General features: G+C 41.6%; 1 protein-coding gene and 2 non-coding genes across 4 annotated transcripts; all 3 read left to right on the top strand.

Annotated features, from left to right (window-relative positions):
• The first annotated feature begins 4215 nt into the window (after positions 1-4215).
• On the top strand, positions 4216-13074 carry snx15 (sorting nexin 15). 2 transcript variants are annotated; one of them, XM_038731250.1, is made up of 7 exons: positions 4216-4419; positions 5180-5336; positions 5955-6070; positions 6291-6573; positions 6658-6831; positions 8688-8885; positions 12412-13074. In XM_038731250.1, exons 1-7 carry the CDS (start codon positions 4321-4323, stop codon positions 12549-12551), a joined length of 1167 nt encoding a protein of 388 aa, XP_038587178.1. In that variant the 5' UTR covers positions 4216-4320; the 3' UTR covers positions 12552-13074. The 2 variants fall into 2 exon arrangements, with proteins under 2 accessions (XP_038587178.1, XP_038587179.1); XM_038731251.1 differs by lacking the exons at positions 4216-4419; positions 5180-5336 and adding an exon at positions 5358-5731.
• trnal-aag lies at positions 7747-7828 on the top strand. Its single transcript has one exon. It is a non-coding gene; the product is annotated as a tRNA-Leu (tRNA).
• Positions 11745-11826, top strand: trnal-aag. Its single transcript has one exon. It is a non-coding gene; the product is annotated as a tRNA-Leu (tRNA).
• Positions 13075-17126: the final 4052 nt, after the last annotated feature.

The following is a 17126-nucleotide window of genomic DNA, read 5'->3' as shown; positions in this document are numbered from 1 at the left end:
GAAAGGACATATGGAGAGAGGGAAGGGAGGGGGTAGGGAAGGGTAAACATGTTCTGGGGCTGTAGCAAAATGTGAAATGGAGCATGGGTATTAATGGAAACCACGCTGAACTACAGCAAGACTGTGTCTGTTCCCACATTTTGTCCGAGTCCTGTTGAGTCCTTACATCTCAAAACAACCAGAGCTTACATAGCGTTTGAAACTTCATGTGACAGTACACTAATCCACGTGTTTAGTGGGCCTACAATGGTGATGAGTTCACGGAGTACAACGTGTGCTTTGTTTATGTTTGGCAGTAGGGGAGGGGGCGGTATCACTAAATCCATCTGCAAGCCTGCACACCCATAGAAAGAAGGGGAGAGAAAAGAGAGACAGAGAGAAGTCAGGATTGCAAAGTATAGTATAACCTGTTGTTTTCTCTGAAGCAGGAAGGGGACAGGCAGGGATTACTGTATATTACATTGCACTGGTGTTTCTGGGACCGTAGCCTGTTGTCAAAACAGCTTCAGTGCTTTGAATTGATTTTGTCTGTTTCTTTGAAAACCTCTCCTTAAAGAACAGAAACTATCTCAATCAAATTGTTAAATGGTCTAGTAAGCTGACTGGTGTACACCAGACAGTTACAGCTGATAACTGGCTCGATTTAAAGTGATGACTCCTGCCCTCTGCACAGTGAATTTCAACGTCTTCCTTCTAGACGATAGTCCCAAAGTGCAGAACAAAGCAGTATATAAATAGCTTTGTTCCAGCAGCCATCACTCTGAAGAACAAGTTGCACAGATGAAAAAGAAGCAATGTTTACATTTTATTATGTTTGTCTAGTGTCTGCCGTCTGTTGTCTATGTTGCTTTTAAAATGTGAGGATGACTTGTCTACTGCAAAACCCATCTACCAATGGGCACAAATAAAACAACCTGAACCTAAAACATATGGGTAATAAAGAACTACATCTTTTTTTCTTTCTAAAATCCCTAAAAGTTTCATTATAGTGATGCTTCCATTTCCTTGTATTGTTCTGTAACAAAACTATAGTCTGCAGGGCTGGAGGGACACACACACCCGCACACACAGGGCCTCACTATAAAATCCCTGTGTGATCCCTCTGAGAGAGTTTATTTTGCAAGACAGCTTTAGCTTGAAAAAAAAGAGGCAGAGCAAACCTGGACTAGTTTAGACCAGTTTGCCCGGGGTTTTGTGCTTTCATCTCATTGTTTCAGGCTCCCTGCAAAGATTAGACTGAAACAGGGAGATACGCTTTCAGTGTGTTGTGTGTGCCCTAAATATGGTGTAGAAATGTGAGGCAAAATAAAAGTCCATTAGATCGCTGTGCTGCAGAGAATCATTTAGAGAGAAAGTTGTGGGTGAGACATTTCATAAGTTCATGCAACATGCACACACATTCGATAATATAAAGTTTACATCATGGGGACTTTGTGATTTAATGTTGTTGCTGTATGGTCTGTTCCACTGATATTGCTGGAATATTGTAGGTGTACATAAAACCACTGAGTATAGCCGTGGAATTCAAATTCACACTCACGCCATGCCTTGCTGATTGTACATTTTAATAACTTTTCAATTTCTAATCTCTCTCCTCTTCCATTTGTCTTTCTTTCCGTAATATATCCTCCCTGTTCTTTTTTTCTGTCTTTGTTCGTCCACTTTCTCTTGAGATGAGAATGTGTGGCCTAGTTTTTCTCTCACATACAAAGGGGAGACTGTTCCATGTGGAAAGCCTCCCTCTCTAACTCTTTACTGGCACGAACAGAGAGCTAATATGGACAAGGCAAACACGGATTAGTTCATCACATTCGCATATTCACCACAGAAATACATCAAAAAGATATAAAAGAATAAAAAAACAATGAGTATAGTATGTGGGTATGTGGTGGGCTGCAAACTGCAGAAATTAAGAGGAACTCAGAATCACCAGCAACACACCCTGCTGATACTACAGCCTACTTTACCACAAGTTTCACCACAGTATTTGTCGTATATTAAGCGCAATGTAATGAATTCTGTCTGCTTTTTACATCTGCCATCACTGTGTAGTATTTAGGAGGATCAATTGACAGAAATGCAATATAATACACATATCTATGTTTTCGGTGGTGTATAAAGACCTTACATAATAAACTGTAATGTTTTTAATAGCCTATCTTAGAATGAGGCATCTCTATTTATCAACACCGCGGGTCCCCTTACAGGGACGTCGCCATGTTGCGCAACCATGTTTCTACAGTAGCCCAAAAGGACAAAAGCTCTTCGGAGCCTGTTTCCTCACTACGTTGCATATGTATGAAGATGAAGAAGAAGTAACCTTAGAAGTAGTAGTCATTTGGTTTATTAGAAATGAGAAAAGAAGAAAATTTGGACAAATGGAGGACCACAGGTATTATTTAGCACAAGAGCTGACAGAGCGTTTCGGCTACTGTAGCTTCTCCTGCTGGGTGCATTCATGTGTAATCACAACTGTTTTTCCTCCTTAAATCTTTATTGCAAGAAGAGACATAAAATGCATGAGACATACAGAAGTATACAGAACTTTGATTCGTGCATAATCAGGTGTTGCTTATTTTGCAAACATGTAATATGTTATATGGATATAACAGTTAGTTTGCTTTCCATGTAGAGTGAACTAGATGTCTGTGTGTTGTTTATATGCTCTGATAATGCTAATCCAACACATCTTTGCGGTAGCATCCATGTTGGTTCCATATTCTGACTTAAGATCACATGAACATGTCGGAAGAACGACTTCACAACTCAGGAAATGGGACCATCCCAGGAGCACCTGAATGCACCGTGAGCCACTGGCTGCAATTTGCAACCTCCCCACTCAAATGTACACACTGAACCTTTAATCCATCTCTCTTTTTTAAGATTTTTTGTGGCTTCTTTGGGCCTTTATGTAGAAAGGACAATGGATAGTGTTTGGAAATGGGGGAGAGAGATAGGGGACGACACTCAGCATAAGGCCGCAGGCTGGACTCGAACCCCGTCCAATACAGTGAGGACTCAGCCTTGTACATGGGGCGCGTGAAAGCATTTTTTCCCTCTCCTTTTGACTCTCTGAACCTTGTTTCCTCGTCTGGGCCCCTTTTTCCCCCCTTCCCTACCACCTCCTCCTTCTGTCAACTGGACACAATGGTTACACGTTATGTAAAACTGCTCCAGTCTGTGAGGAGAATTTCAAACAGTTCACGTCAGAAATTCAATAGTGACTCGCAGTAAGCACGTTCGTCGCAGAGCAGAGTGGCGCAGCGGAAGCGTGCTGGGCCCATAACCCAGAGGTCGATGGATCGAAACCATCCTCTGCTAACTTTTTTTGCCCTTCATAGGCTTTCATTGTCAAAAGTATAACCACATTAAATATGTTCTTTAGCCTTACTATATAATCCACCATAAATCCGTTTGACTTCTAACGTTATTTGTCTCAAAGCTTGTCGCTTATTCATCACTAAAACGAAACCAGCCTAACACGTTATCTGAAATTAAATATTTGCCTCATTTGTGTCTGCTACACATTTTCCCTTCAATTTAACAGGCAATTCCCTGAAAGGAAAGCAGGCACCAGTAACGATGAACACCGACCTTTGAGCCACAGCTTTATGAATGCACAGCTGGAGACTTCCACGGCATCACATAAAAGTCTGGCATTGCTCTCTTTGTTGTATTGTCTCAAACAGGCTAAGGCAGAGATCTGCTTTTCTTAGTTTAGCATTTTTGACAAAGAGACACGTCTTAGTTTATCTGCAAGAAATATGGACCTGTAGTGCCCCCTGCTGTATTCCAATGGTCTTTACATTGATTTTTTTTTACAACTGACTTCCAATTGAATTAAACCATTGTTACGGGTTTTAGGTACATTCAGGAGGTAAATGCACTGTACTGACATAGACCTCTATTTCATGTAGCATTTTATAAGCTTTTGGATTCTATATTTTTGACTCTCTTCTTTGACATCTCTTATTTGATTTTGTAATTGCATTGCCATTATGAGTATTGCAAGTAAGCTAATTAGATTAAAAAATAATGTTGAATATTATTACAGACAGCGAATAAAATATGAACACATATATTAGAACTGCTACAAAAAAGAATGACATTAAGAATAAAGAGATGTGTATATGAAAAAAGGAGAAAATCAAATAATTTGACGATGAACTTGACGCACATTACGTAGTCACGCATTTGCACACGTCACCAGCCAGGAAGTGAGCGGAGAGGAGGGACGGAAGAATCACAACAGAGATACTACAGCTTTGACAGTTGTCTTTTGCGCCGCTGAAACACTTTTTGTTGATACCGAGAGCTGACATGTCACGAAAACCCAAAGATGAATATTACCGTTTTTTTACCGTTACCGACCCACGCACGCACGAGAAGGGACACACCGAGTACAAAGTGACAGCAAGGGTTGGTTCACACTTTTATCTCTCTTTTGCTACAGTGTCACCTATGGAAACATAATGTTGTTATTATGCTTAATAACTCTCTATTAAGCTAACTTACTCATGGTTTGCCTACATATTTTGTTATTACACATTGCTATTGTTATTTCTCTTAAGTACGTAAAATATTACTTGTTTTGTATGTTGTAGCCTTGTATTAATTGGTCAGTTACATCCATCAAAAGCAAGTGACTTTGTTTTGTTGTTCGTTTATAACACAAAGTCAGTCAGTCATAAAAGGACAAAGGCCCTGCAACTAGCTCAGAGTCAGACAGATAGATAAATACACAATGGGCCTTTTATTCGAGGCAGTGGTGCACACTGAGCACTCCAGTGAAGCAGAGCGAACTTGTGATTCAGTTCATGAGCTCCAGCGCCCCACATGACCACACTAATACCCCGTGGACAGGCATGCAGACAAACTCAGAGGAGATGACATCTTCCCAGAGCTAAGCCTTCATCAGCCTCATGTATATTTACACATAAACATATTTACACAGAACAACTGAACTGACTCACGACTTGTTGCGCCTTACCTTTACTTTACCTACTTTTTATATACAGTCTATGGTCTTACTTCTTTATACTGTTCATCTATTTCAAAAAACAATATCACCCATAATTTCAACATAGCTGTCCTCTGATATGTGCAAAGGTGCCTAAAAAGCTGACACTTAATGTCAAACATGTGGTTAATGAAATGATCTGTGCTTTCTCCTCTGTAGTTTGTGTCCAAGCGTCATCCAGAAGATGTGAAGGAGGTGGTCGTGTGGAGGAGGTTCTCAGAGCTGAAGAAGCTCCATGGGGAGTTGGCCTACACACACAAGAACCTGTTCAGAAGACAGGAGGAGTTTCCACCTTTCCCCCGCGCACAAGTCTTTGGTATAATAGGCAAAGATTGCGATATAATTTAGATAAACCCAGTTCCAACATGATCCCCTGTTGCTACGATCACTGACTATCTGAGTTGGTTTTATGTTGCTGCAGCGGCAGCGGCTAGATAAATCACAGAAAAAGCTCATAATACACTACAGAAATGTTTACACTGTCAACTCAACTGTCATTTTTAGGATGTGGTTTTTAGCTTCTTTTGCTTTAGTTGAGTGTCTTTCAGTCATTTCTGGTAAGGATGCACTTTTTTTTTGTATTTTGTCATGATTCTTGTGACATTTCTCCCTGGCATGTTACAATATTTTTCTGTGGTTACAGATTTATAACTGCAAAGGGAACAACACAGTTGTGTCATATAGTCTACCAATGGATAGTCACCGTTTACAGTGAGTTTCAAGACAGCATATAGTTTCTGCCTTGTTGCATCGGTTGAATATACAAAGGCAAATCGCTTTGACAAAGAGTGACAGTGGTTCCAAAACCTCACTAATTCTGACTTGATGGGATCTTTGCTTAACAACACTGCAAACTACAACCTAAAAAAATGACATCATCATCATCATCCAAACCGTCATTATTATGTTGGTTATCTGTCTTTCTCTGTTTCAGGAAGGTTTGATGAAGCTGTGATAGAAGAGAGGAGGAAGGCCACAGAGGCCATGCTTCTATTTACCACCAGCATACCTGCTCTCTATAATAGCCCACAGCTCAAGGACTTCTTCAGAGTAAGACACACTCACACACACACACACACATACAGGAAGTGAAAGAGAAATAGCCACGAACTTCTGCACACAGAAAAACATATGCCAGACCAAGTCATAATGTGACTGGAATTTTCACTTAGCCTCTATGCAGTGCTCTCCACCACACCTCCTTCCATCCTACCTTTCTGTTTCCCTACATCTACCACATTTTCCTCTCTTTCTCCCTACCCTCTTTCAGGGCGGTGAGGTCACAAGGCCTCTGGATCCCACGCCTGTTTCCTCTGCTGGGCCTCTGCCTCCCCCTCTCATTCCCCTCCCCAAGCGGAGAGCCTCAGACTGTGAACCTGCAGAGGAGGAGGAAGGGAGGGAGGCTCCCACCTTACCCCAAGACCTGGGCACCAACGTGGGCTTAGAAGTGGGAGAGCCAGAGGTGGCGGCTGAGGCTTACAGCGAGATGGGAGGGTCTCCGAGAGAAGAAGAAGAACAAGAAGTACTTAGCGATACAGAGCTGGAGGAAAGAGGTATGACGGGTAAAATGCACACAGGTTTGTTCTTTTTTGTACGTAATCTTGTGTTTAACTTTTGGTCCCTGTTTCCACCTCCAGTTCCGTCTCCTGAACAGTCCCCAGCCAGAAACCACCAATCACAAGAGTCCCAGGAAGAATTTGACTCACTGTTTGACTCTGTGACAGAAGAGCAAGTCCCATCCCCAAAGGAGGAAGGTCCGCCTCCTCTGTCTGATAATGACTTGGCTGTCTTTGATCCCTGCTATAAAGAAGGTGAAAATAAATGTGAACGCACACATAGAAAACAATACCACTGCTCTTAGTCCACTCAAAACTCTGCCTTAAATTAATTCCTCCCTGGCTTTGTTAATTTTCTCTAAATGTTTGTGGCTTGTGCAGATTCTGTTTTTTTTTAAAGTTCTGATTTCTTTTTTAATTCCAAGCAATAATTTCTGATCAGGTTCCATTTTGGAAAAAAAAACAGTTGTGTTGGAAGTTATAAAAACTTATTTCCTTTAACCACTCTACAGATTTCATGTTAAGAAACTATAGTTTTGGGTGTCTGTCACTCAGGAGGTAGAGTGGGTTGCAGGCAATCTGCCTGTAAACAAATGTTGGAATTTCATTTACAATTCACTGTATCACATTTAAGTGCGTCTGAAGTTTATACACACACACGCGCGCGCGCGGGTAAGTTGATAGTGCCTTTAAACAGCTTGGAAAAGCTGTTATTCCAGAAAATAACGTCTTGGCTTTAGATTTATTTTAAGGCCTACCTTTAAAGTCAGTGCCTCACTGCTTGTCATTATGGAAAAATGAAAAGCAGCAAAAGACCTCAGACAAAATAATCTGGAATGCCACAAGTCTGGTTCGAAACAATCTTACACAAGTAAATGCAGCCGTCATACTGCTCAGGATGGAGTTGTGTTCTGTCTCTTAGAGATGAACATACTTTGGTGCGTAAAGTCCAAATCAATCCCAGACGGACCTTGTGGGGATATTGGAGGAAACGGGTACTAAAGTATCTGGCTGTAATGACCATCATTATGTTTGGAGTAAAAAGGTTGAAGCTCACAACCCAAAGAACACCATCCGGACTGTGAACTTCACCGACTGACAGGTGTAGCAGAGTTAAGTTGAACTACCCTCCCCAAAGAGATGTCTGATAATGATTGTGGTGTTCCATGTGGTAGCGTGGCAGAGCGGTCTAAGGCGCTGGATTAAGACTCCAGTCTCTTTGGGGGCGTGGGTCCGAATCCCACCGCTGCCAAGATGTTTTTATTTAATTTTTTTCCCCAGCTGTAGTGTACTTTCTGAGAAGCTGGATCTTAAAGTGAACAGCATGTTGTCAATTGATTTCAAGTTCATCTTTGGAATCAAATGCTTTTCTTCAGAATTAAGAAATTCGGAAATAACGATAGATGATACACATGTCATGGGATGGTGTGGCTGCTTGGTCTAAGGCACTTTATTAAAGATTGAGTATGTAGTTCTGGAGAAATCCAATACCATGATGTAGAGCAAACAACGACACAGCTAGCAAGTGTTAGCAGCTAGCGTTATCTAGGTTGTGGGTTAGCAGACTGAAGCCAACATCACAACAAAAGCACGTCTTGACAAACTAAGCTGAATGTCAGTGGGCAAGTCATATAACATTACCTGACACACAAAACATTGTGAGGAGATATTTGCTGAATTTGACAAAGAGATTAGAATCGCTTTCCCTCCAGTCTCTAAAGGGAGTGTGGGTTTGAATCCCACAGCTGGTTATATTCTTGATGAATTTATTATTTATTTAGCTATAAAAAGTTAGAAATCCTGAAGTGTAGATTATAATTTCCCAGAGCCCAAGATGCAGATTGCTTGTTTTGTCTGACCAACAGCCCAAAAACCAAAACATCATATTAGACAACCAGTCAAGGCAGCTGGAACCAGACAGGGTTTCCCATTTTATCCAGTGATTTGTTATAAATAGTGATAGTTTTATAAACCATAGTTTTTTAATTGTTACAAATGTGAAATCAAACATAATCTTACTATATACACAATTGGCTAACTGTGAACAACTGTAATTTTTCTAATTTCTCTACTAGTAAATCATTTTCTTCCTCTTTTTCTCTCTGTTTCAGATGGATCCAATCCCTCCAGTGACTACTCAGAATTGTTCTCAGTGCCACCAACCAGTCTGGACGGAGGCAACGCTGAATACTTGAACCAAGCTGCCACTGAGCTAACAGCTGCAATGGAGAGGGAGAAGGAGGGAGAATTCAGTTCTGCCATTCATGGATACCGGACGGCGGTGGATATACTGATAACTGGAGTACAGGGTGAGAAGATGTATAAAGGGGTTTTGGAAGATGGGTTGGTGGAACGGGGGAGAAGGGAGGGGGACATGGTAAAACACCCAAAAACTGTGTGGTCTCTTTAGGTTATTCACAATCTTGCATCTGAGTATGCATGGTATGGTATTTTACATGAAAGCACTCTTTCATGTACATTTCTGCATGAAGCTTGACCCAGCTTTGTTGCTATAGTGACAGACCATGCACTCAGCTGCAAAATCTGCTAATTGCGTGATCATGCTCCATGTGAAAACAAGCTAGTGCATCAGCACAAATTATACTGTGCAATTAACTATGTGTCGTTGACCGTATTTAATCTGCGCTACATATTCTGACGTGCTACTCACACGCTACCTCACTGATGAATGCGTTGTACACAGCTGATACACGCATTAACTCAAGCGAGCAAATGGACACTGCACAGCAGAGCATGCGTGGGATGTCAGCATGTGCCCTCGATGTAAAGTCAACACTGCTATTTTGTTTTAGTATTGGCTGTCCTGCTGTAGCAAAGGTAAAGCGTGTGGCTCTGCCATTTAATAATTTACATGATTCATATATATTTTGGCAGAGTTAAGTTGACCCACCCTCCTCAAAGAGATGTCTGATAGTTGTTTAAATTTTTTTATTTATTTAAAAGGGACATCTTTTCAGCAATGTAAATATGCCAGAATTAGCCCAAAGGCTATTTTACATCTGTAGTCCCCCGTCAGGTCATCACAGTACAAGTTAACACAGCTAAACATTGAATTTGGATACGATACAACACAATTTAAGAGACGCCACAATTTTCAACAACATATTATAAAAGACACCACAGTTAGCAGAGAGGGATTATGTAATTTAAGGTGCTGTTTTATGCAGTTAGTTGTTTTTAAAAATCTTTTATTTGAAAGCACGTCAAATTTTACAATGTAAAAAGGAGCGGTGCCCCACACACAAACAACAGATAAACACCCACACACTGTGCTTGCTAAAATGACCCCATTAATAAAAAAACACACAAGTCCTGTTCATTGTGAGGTAGCGTGGCTGAGAGGTCTAAGGCGTTGGATCAAGGCTCCAGTCTCTTCGGAGGTGTGGGTTCAAATCCCACCACTGCCACGTGTGCTTTCAGAGGATGTGTGTCTTGGGTGAAAGTATTAATTCCCACCGCTGCCAGGGAAGCTTTTCACTCTCTGAAAGACAGAAAGTAAAGAATTATATACTGCTGAAAAAAATCAAATAAGGGAACACTTACTCATCACAGTGTAACATCAAGTCAATTAAACCATCTGTCCAGTTAGGAAGCATAATCTGTTGTGAAACTGGAGAGGTAACAGCAAGATAACACCCAAATAGGGAATGGTTCTGCAGGCGGTGGCCACAGACAGTTGCTCTCTCCTAATCCTTTCTGACTTATTCTCTAGTTTTATGTGTGTTTCGCTGGTGTCCTTGTCACTACTGGGAGCATGAGGCGGTACCTGCAGCCCATACAGGTTACACAGGTAGTCCAGCTCCTCCAGGATGGCACATCTATACGTGCTGTCGCAAGAAGGTTTACTGTGTCTCCCAGCACAGTCTGAAGAGCATGATGGAGATACCAGGAGATTGGTCGTTAAGCTGGATATGGCTGTAGAAGGGCATCAACCCAGCAGCAGGACCGTTATCTGCTCCTTTACACGAGGAGAAGCATTGCCAGAGCCCGACAACATGACCTCCAGTGGGCTACTGGTGTGCATGTTTCTGACCAAACTGTCAGAAACAGACTCCATGAGGGTGACATGAGGGCCAGACGTCCTCTACACATGCGTAGTGGAAGTATAACCGGTCGGGAGAAACGCTTTTTAAACCTTATTTTGAGGCAAAGTCTTCAAACCTTTTCGTTTTTTTATCAGATTTTATTGACTGGGTCCAGTCATGTAGTTTTTATGTCCCGGTGACCAGTAAAACTGCAGTTCTGTCTCTCTCCCCATTCGTTCAGATAGGAGCCTGGTCTTGTTAGTCCGAAATAGCTCCCCGGAGGTGTTGCCAAGATGGCTGCCAAGTGGCATGACTTGCCTATAAGGACTCTGTTGGCATTCACAGAGAACACCAGAATTGGCAGGTCCACCATTAGCACCCCGTTCTCTTATCAGATGAGAGCAGGTTCACACTGAGCACATGTGACAGGTGTCAAAGAGTCTGGGGACGCCGTGGCGAACTTAAAGCACCTACAATCATCAGAAGGTGCCAAATGAATTGCTTCAGCATGTTAGTCCATTCATGCAATTCTGAAAAGTCTAAATTCTATAAAGTCCAGACAGGATCAAAGTTTTCAGCTGTAATTCAATAAAATCGTAGATGTTGATGATGCTGTTCATTCATTCAGAGTCAGCATTATTGCCAGGTATGTGTATACATATGAGGAATATGACAATGTGCATTGCTCGCGATGTGCTTACTTATACAATAACACAATAATACAGTAATAAAATCAAACACAGGCTACATTATAGAGAACACACATATATACACACTGTAAACAAAACAGACAGATGGAGACAATAGTGCAATGAGCAGAGTACAAAGGATGCAGGAGAAAATTATTATTACCATTATTGCTATTATTATGTACATGTTGGAGGTGGATGTGACATACAGGTGCACATACAAGCATACATGTACACATGCATGCATTAATCAACCAAAGAATGAACCCTGTGTCTTCTGGTGTGCTGTCTACTAACTAACACAGGTATGTGTGTCTTCTGCTACTATGCTAACATGTGACAACCCTCTAACGGGTTATCTATGGTCCCTTTGTGCCTTCCCAGTGTCTGTGGGGTTTTTCACCTTGTCGAGATCTATTCTGGAAAGTTGTGAGGTAGCGTGGCCGAGCGGTCTAAGGCGCTGGATTAAGGCTCCAGTCTCTACGGAGGCGTGGGTTCAAATCCCACCGCTGCCAAGGGATTTTTACAGCAAGTGTGCTTTCAGAGGACGTGTGTCTTGTGTAAAAGGATTAATTGTGGATTTATGTTAAAGCATGTTGTTTGATCTTGTCATTTTCCAATTTCTGATTAGTGTTTCACTCCTGAAAATACTTTCAGTCGTGCAGTCTACATCCAGAAGTGCTGAGGAAACTGAGCGTTCTTTAGATTCATGAAGACATTTCGCCTCTCATTGAAAATACTTTCATACTTTCAAATGCAGTTCTTCTCAGTCTAAGGCACTGGACTAAAGCCCAAGTGTCTTTGGGGTTTGAGGTTAGAGGTTACCTTAGTGACATTTAATTGCTTACACTGTGTGGCCGAGCAGTCTAAGGTGCTCCAGTCTCTTTGGAGGTGTGGGTTCAAATCCCACTGCTGCCCCAGAGTATTTTTTCCTGAACACTTCAAATGATATAAAAAAGATTATATTGCAAACCTTCTTACGACGGCACGTATAGATTCCACAGCAGCACTACAAGGGGCCCAAATGCCATTACTGGACAATATTAATGAATATATCTTTCTATGTCTTTGTCTTTCTGTCTGTGTGTCTGTCTGTCCAGGTGATCCAGATCCAATTCGCAGGGAGTCTGTGGTGAGAAGGACAGCCCAGTATCTAAAGCACACGGAGATGTTGGTTGAAAGGCACTCCTCGCCCACACACACTCACACTCCTACACACACACATCCACAGGACCCTTAGATGCACACACACACACACACCGATTGCATACACTTTTAACACACGTGACAGATCTAAGGCAAACAAGCTCAGGGTTGTGACATACATACGCACACATACATGTCACACACTTAAAGACACTATGTTGGTACGCATACATAAAGTGAGATCACAGACTGGATTGGACAAGACCATTCAGAAACGCAAGCTCTTTCAGGTGCAAAACTACAACCCCAGCACACACACACACACACACACACACACACACACACACACACACATAGACACACACTTGTGAAGTACACTGCACAGTCCCTTTAGCTACCTTTGTTTTGTGAAAAAATCTGTGATTTACTAAATCAAGAGAATCTGGAAACTAAAAGTGACCTGCAAACCTAAAGGATAAATAATCCCTTCTCTTTCTTAAATATTTCTTTCCTTTTAAAATGTTTTCTTGTTAAATACAGTAATGAATATGTATATCAGCAATTTGCATTTTGCACAAACTGTGTATTTGTTAATAAATATGATTTTAATCAAAGTCAATAAGATATCTGTTTTCTTGGCTAAAAGCTTCGCAGGGGACAGGTAGTTTGCTGCAACAGTGTTCAGTAAGAATGTAACTGAAACTGCTGGGTTACATAACCAGATGGTCAACATAACAAGGTCACAAGGCCAGGATATTTTAGTAGGTCTAACCTCATTCATCAAAGTCAGAATCACTTACTCAACATCTACAAGGAATGCACGGGATTTGTTTTGATGACAAATGGTAACACCACTTATAGCGCAGGAGTCGCTGGTGCTAGAAAAGCTAGAAACTTCCAATTTCAGGCTGTTTGGCTGTAAAAACAACAGATTTGAAACTACACCTCTTCAGCATGCAAGTTTTATGTACATATATATGTATACACTAATGTAGTATTTTTTATCCTTTCATCATTTCAGAGGACTTTGTCCAATAATGTCGCTGTAGTTCAGTACACAATGGCTGCTCGTCCAATCGTTCTCATAGATTTTGGAGGTTTGAAGGTTTGCAGTAGCAAGGCTGTACCTCTCAGAGGCGCTGTTGGCTCTTAGATAATATTAATTACATATCTACTCGTGCAGAAGCTCCTCATTTCCTGTGTTCACCACCTATAAATTGCTATATCAGTATCAGTGTTTGCTTAGCGCTTACTGCAATAAGCTGCTGGACTGTCGAGGAAACTAGAACTTGCACCGCTGATGAACCCTGTAGTCTACAGTGCCACAGTGATCAAATGGGAAAACAACTGTGGCTAATTCTGTTTGTACTTATGTTAAATGTACTGTATGTACTGTAGCAAGTACCAAAAGAGAGCCCTCCAGTGCTGCAAAGTACACATTACTCATACCTCACATTGTTGGCTAAATAACATCTCTAACAGAGCTGCTGCTATCTTGTCTATGTGGCCACATTGCACATGCTATTTATTGTCCACCAGTTTGTATGCATGCTAATTCCCTGTCCTCCTTCCATGAACAATGCTAATCTGGTTAAATAATAATAATAATTGTTAGAAGATGAGTTAAAATTGTAACAGATAGTATTTTTTGATTGATAACATCTAGTATACATTATTCCCGACCATATTCTGTTAAGAAACACTTATTTCATGCGTTTTGTTAACTATTCACCTTGGGAGGGATTCAATTTCTGTTTTGAATGATATCTTAAAGAAACAGACTAACCTTCTTTTTCAGGTTAAATTTTGGTATTTTGCGACAAACGAGGAGAGGGGCTGATTGAAAGAAAAAAAAGAGGAGGAATTGGGATGCAAAAGAGAGGGAAAAGAGGAAAGAGATCAGCGCCATACAGCAGAATCCCTTCTCTGGAGAGGAGAGGGGGATGAGGAGAGGGCTGGAAGGACAAACAGATGGAGAGGTGACAAAAAAGGGAGGCCGGCGAGAGGAAAAGGCTACCCTTTCTCTCACCAGATGAGGAAAAAGAGGGGTTGCGGGGAGCGAGAGATAACAGACATGATGGAGGAGAGGAAAAAAGAAGGGTTGTGATTAGAGGATAAGCAGAGATCATCCCTCCATTGTTGAAGGGCTGGAAAAACTGACCCTCCCTCTTCCTATATTTTCATCCCCCCCCCCGCACACACACCGTACGTCTTTTTTTCGGTTGCATGCTTTGTTTTGAGCATTGTGGGGAGCTTGAAGAGGATGGAGGGATGGCAGAGAAAGCTAGAGATAACATTACTCCATCCTGTGGTTCATCCCTCTTTTCCTCTCATCTCTCCACCTCTCTACCTTTCTGTCCATCTTTCCCTCTCTCTAGTGCTGCACCTGTGAAACGCAGAGGATGTGAGATAGAGGAAAGATGGAGAGACAAAGAGATGGATGGAGGGCGGGAGGGAGGGATGGAATCAGAGGAGGGGGTAGAGCCTCGCAACATTAGCATGCTGAGAGTGTCGGCACTCTCCTCTTTTTCTCTCTTTCCCTCCATCCCCATCTCTCTTTCCATCCCTCCCTCTGTCTCTTTCTCCTCACTGGTCACTGCAATTATACCATCAAAACACTCCAGCCTGAGAGCATAATAGCTTCCCCCTCTGTGTGTGTGTTATCATGAGAGATCAAAAGAAAGAGATGTGTGTGTGTGTTTGTGTATGTGTGCGTGCGTGCGTGCATAATTTAGTGGCATACATGGTGCATTACATGTGCATGTATGACATGAAGGGCAGCTGTTGGTGTGTGAGTGTGTATGCTAAAAACTGGATTTGCAGCATATGAGTGTGTGTGTGTGTGTGTGTGTGTGTGCAAGTATCCTTTGAGTCCTACCGGCTAGAAAAACTGCTTCTCCAACCTCTGACCAAACACACTCTTAAACGCATGCTAAGAGACCCACTTTACATGTGTGTCTAGTGAGTTTTATATTTACACACACACACTCTAATGGATGCACACAGGCATACAGTGATGGCTTTGAGACACAAACCGTTATGACCTACATGCCCAGTGGGTCATCATTAAGCCAAACAGCACACTCTGACACCTTTGGCTGTCCACACACACGCACACACACACGCACGCACGCACGCACACACACACACACACACACACACACACACACACACACTCTCACTGTTTTTGTTTTTGTTCCCTCAACTTCCTCTATCCCTCTCCCCTTCCGCCCTCTGTCTCTTCCTTTTTCTCTCATTCTCTAACACACACAAGCACACACAATACCCCCTCTATGAGCTTGTTATCCCTCTCTGTCCGTTCGTTTCTCTCTGTCACCTTGCCCTGAGCTATTTGAGTACACTTCTGTCTCTCTCTCGCACTCCCATCTCTCTCACACACACAAACACACTCGTTCCCTTTCTGTCTGTCTGTCTTTCTGTCTCACCCTCGTGCTTTGTTCCAACTTGTCTCTCTCTTTCTGTTACTGTCAGTTTTGACATACCGGTATGTTATCTGTCTCTCGGTGTCTGTTTCACTTTAACTCGGAGCCTGATCGTTAGGTGCACAGTATCACCAAAAGCATCCCAAAGTAAATCCAACACCTCGTACAGTTTCAAAATTAAAGGGGCAACCCACCAGTTTTACACATGAAAGTTTACTCATCACAAGGAGTGCTACACAGCTCGTGCGTGAGACATACCACATGACCACATGACCTTCTCCCATTCTCCCTTCATCCCATTAATTATTTAAAAAGCATACAATGTGATTTTCTGGATTTTTGTTTTAGATTCCGTCTCTCACAGTTGAAGTGTACCTATGATAAAAATTACAGACCTCTACATGCTTTGTACGTAGGAAAACCTGCAAAATCAGCAGTGTATCAAATACTTGTTCTCCCCACTGTACATCCAGTCATGGGCATAAGGAGTGTGTAATGAAATATGCTATTGAATTGCATTATGGCAAATGTAGGATGCAGACCCATACTAGGGACTTAAAGACAGGATATATCAGCCTTTACTGCTTCGATTCTGGCCAGTGTATTTAAAATCTGTCTCTTGTGAGTCCCCAAACTTTTGTAAGGGAAGTACTAAACTATACTAAACTAACTTCTTCTTAATTTATTTAAACACAGAGCCAACAATATGAGTGTTTCATTAGTCTTGCCTGTCAGTTAGGAGAACAGGTCAAAACAAGGGCAATATAGGGAATGTGATCTCCACTGATATTATTGTGTGGTGAAGCAATCACATTTCACACACAATCTACATAATTATATATAGTTATTTAATGTAATTCAGAATGGATCTCAAAGAAGATAAAGGACATTACTATGATGTATATTTAAGGTTGAAAATTTAATCTAAAATGTGGACTATTAAAATTCCAAGATAGACCTGCAATAAAAATACATAAAATAAAAAACACAGAAAAAGTTTAGTTGCATTAATTGATTTATTTTGACCTTGTGGGAGCAAACAAATTTGGACTCATCCAAAATCCACTCTCCCTTTAGCTCTGTTTTGGTCTCCATCAACTCCTGGGGGAAATATTAGTCTCTTTACCAGCTAGTTGCTAACTTTGTCTGTTAGCTGTATGGTGCTGGGCAGGTAGCGTACAGTGGGTTCATCAGAGTTTTTTTTTTTTGCTGAAATCAGCTGCCCG

Source organism: Micropterus salmoides, unplaced genomic scaffold (genome assembly GCF_014851395.1).
Source record: "Micropterus salmoides isolate LMB-PRFRI ecotype aquatic unplaced genomic scaffold, ASM1485139v1 Ms_hic_scaffold_2, whole genome shotgun sequence".
Taxonomy (NCBI): Eukaryota; Metazoa; Chordata; class Actinopteri; order Centrarchiformes; family Centrarchidae; genus Micropterus; species Micropterus salmoides.
This window is presented reverse-complemented; position numbering and strand designations above follow the sequence as displayed.

Bases quoted from the DNA above. Each gene is read 5' to 3' on its own strand.
- snx15 (XM_038731250.1), top strand. From the start codon at position 4,321: ATGTCACGAAAACCCAAAGATGAATATTACCGTTTTTTTACCGTTACC. The intron at 4,420-5,179 runs GTTGGTTCACAC...TCTCCTCTGTAG, and splicing joins AGTACAAAGTGACAGCAAGG to TTTGTGTCCAAGCGTCATCC. The intron at 5,337-5,954 runs GTATAATAGGCA...TCTCTGTTTCAG, and splicing joins CCCCCGCGCACAAGTCTTTG to GAAGGTTTGATGAAGCTGTG.